Source organism: Chelonoidis abingdonii, chromosome 6, assembly GCF_003597395.2.
Source record: "Chelonoidis abingdonii isolate Lonesome George chromosome 6, CheloAbing_2.0, whole genome shotgun sequence".
NCBI lineage: Eukaryota > Metazoa > Chordata > Testudines > Testudinidae > Chelonoidis > Chelonoidis abingdonii.
The window spans coordinates 24,039,440-24,052,420 of record NC_133774.1 but is presented as its reverse complement, the minus strand read 5'-3'; the positions used below and the strand labels follow the sequence as shown (position 1 = coordinate 24,052,420).

At 45.0% G+C, this 12,981-nt stretch overlaps 1 protein-coding gene across 1 annotated transcript in view; it reads left to right on the top strand.

Moving 5' to 3' along the window:
* The window catches only part of MTMR12 (myotubularin related protein 12), a 75,016-nt gene that overhangs the window by 45,187 nt on the left and 16,848 nt on the right, over positions 1-12,981 (top strand). The window contains exons 7-10 of the mRNA XM_032771264.2: positions 931-1,054; positions 1,875-1,950; positions 4,334-4,440; positions 12,091-12,215. Coding sequence (XP_032627155.1) covers positions 931-1,054; positions 1,875-1,950; positions 4,334-4,440; positions 12,091-12,215 — 432 coding nt within the window. The remainder of the gene's footprint in view (positions 1-930; positions 1,055-1,874; positions 1,951-4,333; positions 4,441-12,090; positions 12,216-12,981) is intronic.

Sequence of the window (12,981 nt, the reverse complement as noted above, 5' to 3'; positions counted from 1 at the left end):
CCGCACGCTGCCTCCACCCTAAGTACCATCCCCACAGCTCTGGCCAATGGGAGCTGCAGGGGCAGCACTGCGGGCACAGGCAGTGCGAGGAGACATGCTGTCCACCTCCCTCCAGGGGCGTGCAGAGATGTGCCAGCAGCCAGCCTCTTCTGGGAGCAGCATGGGACTATGGCTGGCTGGCAGGCAGCCTGCCTGAGCCCTGCTGCGCTGCCGGCTGGGAGCCACCTGTGGTAAGCACCTCCAGCTGGCGCCTACAGCTCACACCCCCTTCTGCACACCAACACCCTGCCCGAGGTCAGAATTCCCTCCTGCACCCAAATTCCTTCCCAGACCCGATACCCCACACCCTCTTCTGTTACAACAATCTGTCCCTGCCTGGAGCCCCCTCCTGCACCCAAACTCCCTCCCAGAAACAAATGACTGTAACAGCTGTTCTAAGGTAAGAAGTAGGCTATTTTGAATTAACTTAACTATATTCTCCATGTTTTAAGACTGAAATGTAACCACAAAACAACTTTATGTTAATTAAAAGGCAAGTTTAGTATAGCATTAATAGCCTTGATGCCATAATTGTGATCATTTTTGTTTTTAATTAGAAACAAGACTTGTATGCAGGGACCCCACAAAATTTAATAGTCCTGAGCCCACAGGGGAGTTAATCCAGCTCCTTGTGCATTGTCACTTCAGGGATACTTGTCTTGGTTTAAGCAGCATTTGACTGAAGACCAAGTAGTAAAGATCAGACAGAAGCATAGAATGTTCTGTACAAAGGCACGTTAACTTTTCGTGCTCAAAGCATTCATACATGAGGGGTTCTGTATGTGCATTTGGTTTAAAGTGGTTGCTTTACAATGAAAAATGCTTTTGTAATAGCAAAGTAATTACAGCTGTCTCTATAAAACTAGTATCTTATTGGATTTCTGTTGGCAGACATACAAAACCAAACTGTGATGTTTGATGCTATTAAAGATTGGCGTGAGGAGTTGGAACGGACCAAAGGGAACATGAAATATAAAGTATTGAGTACCAACGAAGCCTACAAAGTCTCTGAAAAGTAAGCTTGAACTCTAAAGTGGGGTGTGTGTGTGTAGCAAATTTAATATTAAAGTCAATGTTCATGTTTCAAAAGTTAGTAATGAACACCAGTGGTAAATCTCTACCCTCCCATGTGGAATCTGTCTTCCAACTAATTTCTCCAAAGCATCATGCACTGTAAGAAACACTTAGGCCTGGTGTATGCTTCATAGTTATGCAAGCAAAAATTTTTTGTTCAGGGGCGTGATTCCTCTCCCCCCGCTATCATAATTGGGTCAGGAAAAGTCCTAATTTAGACACCATTATTTCAGTAAAAAGGTCCTTTGCCAGTATAGTTTACTCTATTTGGGGAACTGATTTAGGCTGTTAAGTTAGCAAAAAACAAGCCAAACCCCCCCCCCCCCCCCCCGGCCCTCTTTTGCTGATATAAACTGTCCTCCCCTCTGGAGAGAGTTGTGTATCTATATAAGCAAACCCTTTCAAGTTTATTATTTTCAAGTGGAAATCCTTTAGTTTTTAGGATTCAGCAGCATTCAGGTTTTCGTTAAACTTTTGACTGCAGATAACTCCCAGAACAGTGGGGTGTGAGTTGTCTAGATACCACTAAAGCTATCTCGATAGTGTATTGCAAGTACTGAACCTTAAGTATCAAATATCTTTAAAAGTTGGACAATTTGTTGTGTGCCTTTCCAGAATATAGTTGCTGGCTGATGTAGGAAATTGGGAATTACTAATTATTCAGATTTCCTGATTCTGTGGCGAGGACTTCCCGCATCATACAAGGGGCATTAAATCTGCTGTGGAATTCTTTGCTATAGGAAATGTTCTCTCTTCTTTAGATTGCCATTGTATTTTGTTGTTCCCATGTCACTCTCTGAAGAGAGTATCTTGCAGCACCAAGGAAGAGGCATTCCTGTGAGTATACATGCGATGCTGAAGCGTGAAAAAATGTAGATGGGAAAATTTTAACTTGTATTTCAGACAGAATACATCTATAAATAAATTATTCATTATTTAAGTACATTAGTCTTAGTGTAGTTCATATTGCACTATTAGTCATTTCTGTAACAGCAAACTCATCTGTAAAAGAGGAAGCAGCAGCTGAAAATAGAGGTTATACATAAAGCTTCCCCTTAAGAATATATAGAGCAATATCCCTTACGTATCTGAATAAGGCTAGGAAGAGATGCGTGAGTATTAATGGACCCCACACATGCTCATGGCATTCTCTGACTAGTCTTTCTTCCTTGAGATTGAGGTTCTCCAGAGGCACTTGTGTCTTGGCATCTGTAGGAGTCTGCTTCGTGCTGGTTGCTGTGCTAATGACAGTACTTCAGCAGTGAGTGTTAAGGCACTGAATGTGATGGTCCTATCATAAGAACAGATAAAGTATGGTGGAGAGGAGAAAGCAAGGCAACTTTTTATATAGAGATCGCTGATCATTTTAGGTCAGTGGTCCCCAAACTTTTTTTCCAGGCTGGGAGTGGTCTGGGGTGGGACCAGGGCCTGAGGCTGGGGGCGGGGGCAGGAACAGGGCTGTGGTGGCGGCTGGCAGCCAGGTGCAGCTCTGCTCCTCGCCCCACCTCTAGCCCCGGCTCTGGGCCGGGAATGGAGCTGTAGCCAATGGCCAAGGCTGGGGGCGAGACCAGGAATGGAGCCACGCTGAGGCTGGGGATGGGGTCAGGCTTGGGGCCAGGAGTTGGGGAGACAGTTGCAGGTCAGACCTGAGCAGAGCTGGTGGTAGGATGGGGCTGGGTGCTGCTCCCTCCTTGCCCCCCTGAACATTCTTCTGTTTGGAGACCTCTGTCTTAGGTGCAGAGCACCCACAGCTCTATAGATTCATAGACTCTAGGATTGGAAGGTCCATTGACTTCACCTATGAAAAGCAAGTCCTTTCATATCTTTAGTTTCTAAACTAAACACTTTCTAGAAGAAAATGTTGGCTGCCTTTATTACCCTCATTAAGCCTAGTTCAGTGCTCTGATCTTCAAATATGCCGCAGGACAGAGTACAAGCAAAGGGCGTTGTTATACAGTAGCCTGCTGTTACCGTGATGGCTTCTTCTAGTGAAAGCAAGAAATTTTTGAAGCACTTAAGTTAATTTCTGTTTACAAAGACCAAGTGAAAAACTAAGTTTAAAAATAACTTTTGTGACCGAATTAGTTCTGGTTAAGATTACAGGGTAATGTGGCAGACTTTCAGTTTTCTTGAGGCAAGCAATCAGTCCCTTTCCTCTTAAAGTACAGCTCTTAGTCTTTGTGAATTGGTACCTTTGGACTTAATTACTTCCAGTTCAAATTTTAGTTTACAAATAAAAATGTGTTCCAAACTGCCAGCCCTGCAAATTCTCTGTTGGATGTGGAAGCCAAGCTGGGGCTTTCCTTCTCCCCCACCAGCAGATATTCTAGACCAAATTATTACTTGGTTACACTTGTGCAGTTGTTGGCATCTAGTGGTGTTGCATAGGAGTAACTGAATCATAATTTGGCCAGTATATTTCTGCTGATGTATGAGAAGGAAAGAAACAACTGGGCTTTCAGAGTCAAAGGTGAGTTTAGAGACCAGTTTAGGAACAACTGTGATAGGATATACCTTCATGTAAGCACTCCAAAAGTGACTGTAGACCATTGCAGGGACAAAGGAATGTTTTCATAAAGTAAACATCTCTGCAATTTCTACTTTATTTCAGTGTAGATTCATTCTTTCTTTATGGCTTGTCGTTTGTTCTACTGTCAGTCTTGCTTGAAAAAGATCTTGGATCACAATTTAAACCTGAGTATCAAAATCTATCTTCCAGTGAGACATGGTATAATACTGCCCTGTAAAACAGAACTATTTGTGAGCTAGTTTTAGGAACATGCATACCATAGGAGTTTCTCAGCTCCTATTTTAGTAGTCCAGCTACTATCTGTTGGACAAGACAAATCAGTCTAAAGGTTTGCCTGCGCAAGGAAACTGAATGGAATAGCTATTGCCAATTCTAGTCAATGTATGCAAGCCCTAAGGGAAGAGCAAAGTCTCAGCTGTAACTTAAACATATTACCCCTACCTTGTCCATTGCCAGTACCTAATGATTAAATTTCTTGAGGGTCATACTATGAAATGTCGTGTCTGGAGCATTTGCCGTTGGTTCTAAAGTACAAGATTGCTGCTGAATGATTCATTGGATGCCCCAAAACTATCTGTGATAAAGCAGCAGGAAAGGGTTTCTTATGGTTGAAGTTTCACTCAAATAGAAACATGTAGCTGTCATATGTACATGACAACTAACTAATCAGGTAAATGTGTTTTTCTGTAGATTTGGTGTTGGTCTTGCCATAATGGTGCTTCTCTTCTCAAAATGTCTGCTTTTCCCAAAGAACAAGAGGACAACACTTCACAAATGCACAAAATTTTTTTGGATGGGTCAGTTATAGCTCTTCTGTCCATGACATTTTTAAAAAGTGATTCTTATGGACCTTGCTTATGTCTTCTATATTCTGTGTCTCAGTCTACGTAGCAACAAGAGACAATTGTTTTTTTATAAAGTTTTGTTTTCTGTCCAGTGTATGAAAAGCAGTTTTATTAGGGGTTTAGCTTTAAATGCACGTTGTAATAGCGATGTCATTGGTCAAATAACTTTTGGGGAGGGGGGGTGATCTCACAACTATGTATATACTCACTAGAATAAATCTCTATGGAAACTGGGGATAGGTGGGGAGAGGTTTCCTCTGTTAGCCCCCAAGAAAAGGCAAAAAAGCTAACTGCAGGCTTTAGCTGCAGTGCAGCAAAGCTTATCATTTCCACAGATTTAGTCTAGTTGAATCCTTTGCAGGCAAATGAACTTCAAACACCTTTCCTTTTAAAAGCTCTACTTAGAGCTGTTTTAGGCCTACAGAGATTATATAATCTTAAAAACCTTGCTTCTCCAGCATTGGTTTAGGCTGTGGAGGAGATTCAGCTGTTTCCCTTAAAGCAGGGTTTCTCAAACTGGGGGTCATCACAAGGCTCTTAAATGGAGGGGCGGGGGGTCACAAGCTGTCAGCCTCCACTCCAAGCCCTGCTTTGTCTCCAGCATTTATAACAGTATTAAATATACAAAAATGTTTTTAGTTTATAAGGGGGGGTCGCACTCAGAAGCTTGCTATGTGAAAGGAGCCACCAGTAAAAAAGTTTGAGAACCACTGCCTTAAAGCATTAGTAGTTAACAATTTCTGATCTAAATGAGCTGCAGCACCAACAGAGGCAGTTACATTCATTTAACATTTGATGTTGAGGGGAACTGGCAGCCCCAACCAACTCCCAATTCATCTAAAATAGGACTAAAGGTTGTTAGGCTAAGAAAGAAGTGGAAAGTGAGTTTTAAATTGCCATCCTCCATGAGCCCAGCTGTCCTTTCAGAAGTAGTTTCTTGGCTCCAAGAACGGCTACCACCCTGTGCATTATAAAGGAGAAGACTCTTTGAGCCACAAACAGCTGCTGAATGATACCTTATTTGGGTGAAGAAGATAAACAAAATAATATTTCTGGGAGGGGCTAAAATTAACTTAATATGCTTAAAACAGTAGAGAAAGTTTCCCTATATTCTCTTATGCTTCCAAATTTCATAATGGGAGGGTATGTTGAATAGCCTTTCAGAATTGTTTGAAAAACATTTTACTTCAAAAGGGAAAGAACCATATGCAAATAGGAGATAGCCACAACAAGATGTGAGTTGCTATGTTGGACCATTGTCTTCAACTACATGAGAACTCTGCCTTGTCTGCACTAGGAGATGCCTAGTGACTAACTACGACCACTATCAAGTTTTTAAACATGATTGTCATTGTGTATGCTGAAGATAAAACTGTGCTTAACATTAACAGCAAGTCTGGTGGCACTCCAGTGTTAAGACATATGCTTAACATTGTGGTTTTTTCCAAGTATACAGCTGGTCTACACTTAATTTTACTGGCATAGTTGCTTTGGTAAGTGGTGTGACTTTTTGTTGATGTTTATGCTGGTAAAAGCATTTATATAAATGCAGTTATAAAGGTTTAGAAGTGCCTTAAACTGGTATAACTATTTTAGATTCCTGAACAAAAATAAGCTTATCATGGTTACAAGGTTACTTGTACTTCTGTCTCCTTTTCTTGTCTCAGGGTATGGCTACACTTGGAAATGTGCAGCGCTGGGAGTTACAGCTGTGGTCGTACAGCTGTGTAGGAACAGAGCTGCAGTGTGGCCACACTCACAGCTACCAGCGCTGCAGTGTGGCCACATTTGCAGCATTTGCAGCGCGTTGCACCCACTTGGCACCATCCCAGCGTTCAAGTGGCTGCAAACGTGCTTTTCAAAGAGAGGGGTGGGTGGAGTGAACAGGAGGCGTCGGGAGACAGAGAGAGCGAATTTTTGGAGAACACTGCGAGCTCCCTGCCTGCAAATCCGGCCATTTCCCCACCCTCTCTCCAATCACTCTAAAATGTAAAAGGCTTCAGACCAGATAAGCAGCTTCTCCGAGGACTCCTCCCGCCCTGCCGTGCTGTTTGTCTCCTCAAGCAAACAGCTGTGAACATTCCAAAGCCTCCACTCACTTCGCTCGCTGGAGCAAAGAACAGCTGTGTTTGTAGCTCCGGGGAGTACCTTCCGGTTTTTGTAAAAGACAGGAATTCTGGGATACCTACTCTACATTACCCCTGTGTGGCCCCAATACAAGCGCTGGTGAATGTCCACACCTGATGAAGCAGCGCTGCATCACCCAGCGCTGGATTCGCTACACCCGTAGCAGACCAGAGTACAGCCAGTGCTGCAGCCAGGGATTGCAGCGCTGCTGAGCTTTGTAAGTGTGGACGCCGAGGCCTTGTCTACACTTACAGTTTTGCAGCGCTGGCAGTTACAGCTGTGGTCGTACAGCTGTACGTCCAGCGCTGCAGTGTGTCCAACACTGACAGCGACCAGCGCTGCAGTGTGTCCACACTTGCACCATTGCAGCGCTGTTGTGAGTGGTGCATTGGGCAGTATCCCACAGAGCACCTCGTCCCATTTTGTCGGCTGTGGGTTGTGGGAAGGGGACAGAAGGGTGCGGGTCATTCGCTTCCTGTTCCAAACGACCCGTGCTGCCAGGTGAACGCACCCGCACGCCTAAAGGGTCCCCGCACCTTAGGCACCTTTTTTATTTTTTTTTTTTTAAACTACCCCCCGTCCCCGTGTGGTCTGCTCCATGGTCCCGCTCCTTTGAGTAAGCGCCGGCGAAGCGCGGCATGGCCCTGCTCTCACCAAGCTAGAGCTCTCAGCCGGCCTGCGGCGGCATGACTGGCAACTCCGGCCGGGGCTCCAGCCGTGAAGAGTGGGCGGCGGGCTTGTCGCGCTCCGCCAAGGAGAGCGGGTCCCGCGGAGTTGCCGCCGCTCTGACCGGGTGGCCCCCGGCCGGAAGAGCGGGCAGTCGCGCGAAGCCTGCCGCTCTCCCGGCCGAAGAGCGGCAAGCCCCGCTTCCCCGGCCGGAGCTTCCGGGCCCATTTAAATAAGCCCCCTGAGCCCCTGGGGCAGTAGGGGGGTATTAAAAGTCCCTGGGGTCCAACAAGTCGCTTCTGCACTCCGGTCCTTCAAATAGGCCGTCCGACCCGCCCTCCCTCTGCATTCCCCCACCGGCTCCCGCAGCCTATTTAAAAGGCGTCCCGAGTAGAAGATGGGGTTTGGGACTACTTAAAAGGCGGGTTCCAGCTGCGCTGCTGCAGGCCCCATACCTTGCCCACACCAGTCCGGCCCCCCCTGCCTGCAGCACTCTGCACCTGTTGTCCCACAGGCCACCGTGCCAAACCACCCTGTCCTGTCTCCAGCCAACCCCTGCCACACACACCTGCAAGCCCTGCCAAGCCCGCCACCCCCCACACGCTGCTAACGATCTCCACTGCCCGCAGCACCAGTTCTGCACACTCTGCCCAGCCTGCACCCCCTGCCCGTTCAGTCAACCCCTGCTGACCCACACTCCTGAAGCCAGCCCGCCCCACACGCCCTGTCTCCAACCAAGCCCCACATCCCTTGCCCTGGCCTGCAGCCAACCCTACTCCAGTCAGCCCTGCCTGCCTTCAGCCAGCCAACATGTCCACTTGCTGCTCCCTGGCAGTTTCCAAAGGCATTAACCCTGCAGGAGCAGCTGGAACACAACACATGTGCACACCCCCAGAGTGCGGGGACCCACACATGTGAAACAGCCAATCATTAATAACCAAATCAAACAGCATATATGATGCCAATTATATAATTTATATTCATTATAGTTTGGAAAGTAAATAATACATGAAAGAAGATGAGAGGCTTTTTTTTCCCACTTTTTTAAAGTTCATCCCGCCGCATCTGTGCTTCTTGGTATCAAATTCCTTTCTCTTGGCAGCTTCTTCCTTTATCTGGCAACCTGTTCCTTTTTCATGTTGTCCCTTATCCCTCGCATCTTGCAACTTTTATTTTCTGTGGGATACAGATTCATAACGTAGCTTCACCATCTCTTTTTAGTCTCCTTGGTTTTTTTTTTTAAAGCTTGTGCAGTCTTTCAAGAAGTCTGCACTGATGGAGCAAGTATTCAAGGTCACTTTAAAAAAAATTACACGAGAGACGAACTGTTAAACAGAGCCTTGCATTGTTTTAAAGAGTTTATTGTAGCATCATTTGACACATTCTGAAGCATAGCACAAGAGGCCGCAGCTGCAGATAGAGATGGCGGAGTTTCCCCACACGAAGACTTCACAGTGAGAGGGGGGCTGCCAGTGGCTACCTGGGAAGGGGTGGGGGTGGGGTGCTTCACTCTGGAAGCCATGGGGTTTCTGTGGACTTGTGGAAAGCAAAGAGCAGCTACAGGGAATAACACTGAACCCTACACCACATCTGCCACAGCAGTACTCTCAAGTCATCTTGCACACGCAGCTCACCTGGGATGGGTGGGGGAGGTTGCTTCACTGTGGAAGCCAGGTTCTGTGGCCTTGTGGAAAGCAAAGAGCAGCTACAGGGAATCAATGCTATTCCACAGTCTAGGACATGCTTGCAAGGCAGCCATACCCCCCTGCTCCCAAAACATTTGCATCCTTATATAAAAGCTCTTACCCAAGAACAGGCTTCTCTCTGGTTCCCACTACTCCAATCTCCAGCAGCTCGGACGGCAGCTTCTTGCCTGCTGAAAATAGCTCCTGCCTGCCATGACTCCTGGAGATCTCCAAACACCTCAGTACCTCCCTCTGTGGTTCCTACTACAAACCTCCCCTCTCATCCAGGCTATGAGCACAGGCAGTGAGTGTGAAGCGATGACCCAGAAGAGGCTGAAAAGGAAGTGCTGGGATAAGTCAATACTGGAGGCCAATAAAAAAACGCTGGTGATTCCACACTGATGACCAAGGCTGCATCACCAGCGCTGTCTCTGGCCTACACGGCGAAGCAGACCCAGGTGTATCAACCAGCGCCTGCAAACAGGAGTGCAGCGCTGGCTGAGCTTTTAAGTGTAGACACCTGCTAAGTTGCAGCGCTGTAACCCCCTCGCCAGCGCTGCAACTTGCAAGTATAGCCAAGCCCCGAGTAAGTTGCAGCGCTGTAACCCCCTCACCAGCGCTGCAACTTGCAAGTGTAGCCAAGCCCTCAGTGCAGTTCCTCAGGTGTTAAGCATCATGCTCTTACCTTTTGTGGGGAACGTGATGCTGGCAGCTAGCCAGCTCAGGGCATGACCTCAGAGGTGTTAATTCATTGTATTTGGGTAACAAAGGAATGTTAAATAGTAGACAAAAGCGCATTCACTTGTGTTGATAAAAATCAAGAATAGATGTTAATTGTATTTACCTTCACCCTATTAGCCTTATACCAGCATAACCAAAATAACCTGTAGTTGCTAAATCCTTTTAATGTCTTATAACTTTATATTACCTTTATGATTACTTTATACACCTCTACCCTGCTATAACGTGGTCATTGGGAGCCAAAACTCCCTACTGCATATAGCTGAAACCCTGCTATATCAGGGTAGTGGCAGCAGGGCTCTGGCAGGACTTAAAGGGCCCAGGGCTCCACGCAGCAGTTGGAGCCCTGGACCCTTTAAAGCACCACCAGAGCCCCGCTGCTACCGTGCTATACTCAAACCCGTGTTATATCAGGTCGCGTTATAGCGGAGTAGAGATATATTATGCAACTATATTCAATTGTCATTAGATCAAAAGGCATGTATTTCACATTTAGATGTGAGTTTACTTAATGAAGAATTCTTTGGCTACCACAGTGTGTTTACAAGACAGAAACCTTAGAGGTGAAGCATTAGATCTTCTGACCAAGTGCCATTAGGACTTTTCACGGACTCAAGTATCTATTCTTCTGTCAGAGGAACACACATGCTGTGCTAAAATCACTTGCCTGGCTATTTCCGGTTATAAATACTGGATATTGGGCATAATCTTGCCATCTCTGAGCCAAATCAGGGGAGTTTGAGCTGTTGGACTGAGATTTCCCCCTCTCCCCCCGCCCCCCCAAAAAACAAAACATTTTAGGACACCCTGAAAGATTCATGGAAGAACTCTGAGAGACTTATGGAGGATTAGAAGATGTTATACCTCTAACAACTAGACTCATATTCTGATTCAACTGTAATGTATGTAATTTGCCTTTAATCCTTTTAATAACTCATTTCTTTTTTCTTAATAAAATCTTCAGTTAGTTAACAAAGGATTGGCTAACACAGTATTGTTTTTGATGAGATCCTGAAGTATCCAGTAACCTGTGGTGAGTGACCAACCTCTTGAGGTTGGAAGAACCTATTGTGTGGTGTTTTTTCGTTTTAATAACCTTACGCCATAAAGTCCAGTTTGCCTGCATAGTAAATTGGGGCTGGAATGCCAAGGGGATTGTCTGTATTCCATAAAAACAACAAGGAGTCCGGTAGCACCTTAAAGACGAACAGATCTATTTGGGAATAAGCTTTCATGGGTAAAAAAGAAGAGAAGGCAGTACCTCACAAGTGGAGAACCAGTGTTAACAGGGTCATCTCCTCCATGCATCTGAAAAAGTGAGGTTTTTTACCCACGAAAGCTTATGCCCAAATTAATCTGTTCGTCTTTAAGGCGTCACTGGACTCCTTGTTGTTTTTGTGGATACAGACTAACACGGCTACCTCCTGATACTTGACAACATTCTGTATTCCATGGTATTCCAGGAGTATTCTTTTTATTACTGGCTTGGTGAATCTAATGCTAGAATAGATCACCAGCTTAGGGGAATCAGCCCTATTTTCTAACAGTCTGTCTTGAATTTGGGCATTCTTGGCTATGAGTCACTCCAGACACACTGACAGGTGGAATCTTGTGATTTGCCCACTCTTAGATCAGCTCCCCAAACTACAGCATATGTATGGTAACTATGATATTTAATCCAACTGGCTTCAGTGTCTGCAAGTCCTCCCTTCCGAAGCTGTGACAGTGGTGAATACAGTGATCCAAAACAGCTTTTTAAAACCTGAGAAAATTCTTTTTAACACAAGTCATTCATGACTATCTTACCTGTGTCCCCCATTCAGGGAGTGTCTGCTGAAAACCAGCCAAAGTTCTCTGTTCTCTCTTGTGTCTCTTTAGCCAGTTGGCTCTGCATTGTCTCTTACCACTTGAAATGTTTGCTAGGAGGTGAGACTATCGGTCCCCCACCTCCCATCCTGCTCCTTCCCTGGTACATATTCTGACAAACCTGCCAGTGAACTAATTTAATGTATGGTTACAGTAATCACTATCTGTTCAAGATACAGTATTAATAAATTATTACAGATTAGCTGACAGTATAAGGATTTATACCGTATAGTTACACCTACACCAGGACAATTTTGCTGGGTTAGGATTGCTGGCATATGTAAAGCAGCAAAACTCTTGTAGTGTAGACAAACCCATAGCAAGAGTGTTGCTGAGTATTCTAAAATGCACATGGGTCCATTATCCCACTAATGCACACCTTTTTGTGGCTAAATGCTCTACTTTTGCTATATGTGTAGTATATATGGGATGGGACATTAACCTTGCTACCTTCAGTGACCACTATCAGTGTCTAGGTTTCTCTAAAATTAAATGTTTTGTCTCTTTGATTATTCAGCGTTTACAAGACAATTAACAAACCTCCTTATGAAGTCTTGAAAACAGATGACCTTTCAAGCAGCCTTCCATCTCTTCAAGACATTCAAGCTGCATACATTAGATTTAAACAGCTGTTTCTGATAGGTAAGTTAAAATTAGAGTTAAATGAGGTGGGAAGAACCAAGGTGTGACACACATTCCTTTAGACACTTGCTAATTTTGCCTCAAGATACTCAATTACATCTCTAACAGATCTTGAATACAGTTCTTGATTTAAGAAATTGGTGGTCCATTTCTTCTGATTGTATGGTGAAAGGAGCTCTTTCTGAATAGTTATCTGCTGATGGTCTCTGCAGATCAAGTGAGATTTGTGCATGTTTGATTGGTGTATTAAACTGAAAGCCTGCTGTTGTCAAAATTGTTAGCCCACACTAACAAGTCACAGTATCTATTAGAAAATGAAGCAAAGAGTCCTGTGGCACCTTATAGATTAACAGATGTATTGGAGCATGAGCTTTCGTGGGTGAATACCCACTTCGTTGAATGCATGGGTGTTCACAAAAGCTCATGCTCCAATATGTCTGTTAGTCTATAGGATGCCACAGGACTCTTTGCTGCTTTTACAGATCCAGACTAACATGGCTACACCTCTGATATTAGAAAATGAGTTACAAAAACTTAAAACACATAGCAATTGGAAACTGACTTAAGTTTCTCATTAAAATATAATGGTTAAAATAGAACACTGTTAAGCAGATGTCTCAGACCTCCCATACCTAATTAAAATGAGGTTGAATCAATGTTTTTAACCTTAAAATACTTGGGGCGGCACGCCGCGGGGGGCGCTCTGCAGGTTGCCAGGAGGGTGGCAGGTGGCTCCGGTGGACCTCCCACAGGCGTGCCTGCAGAG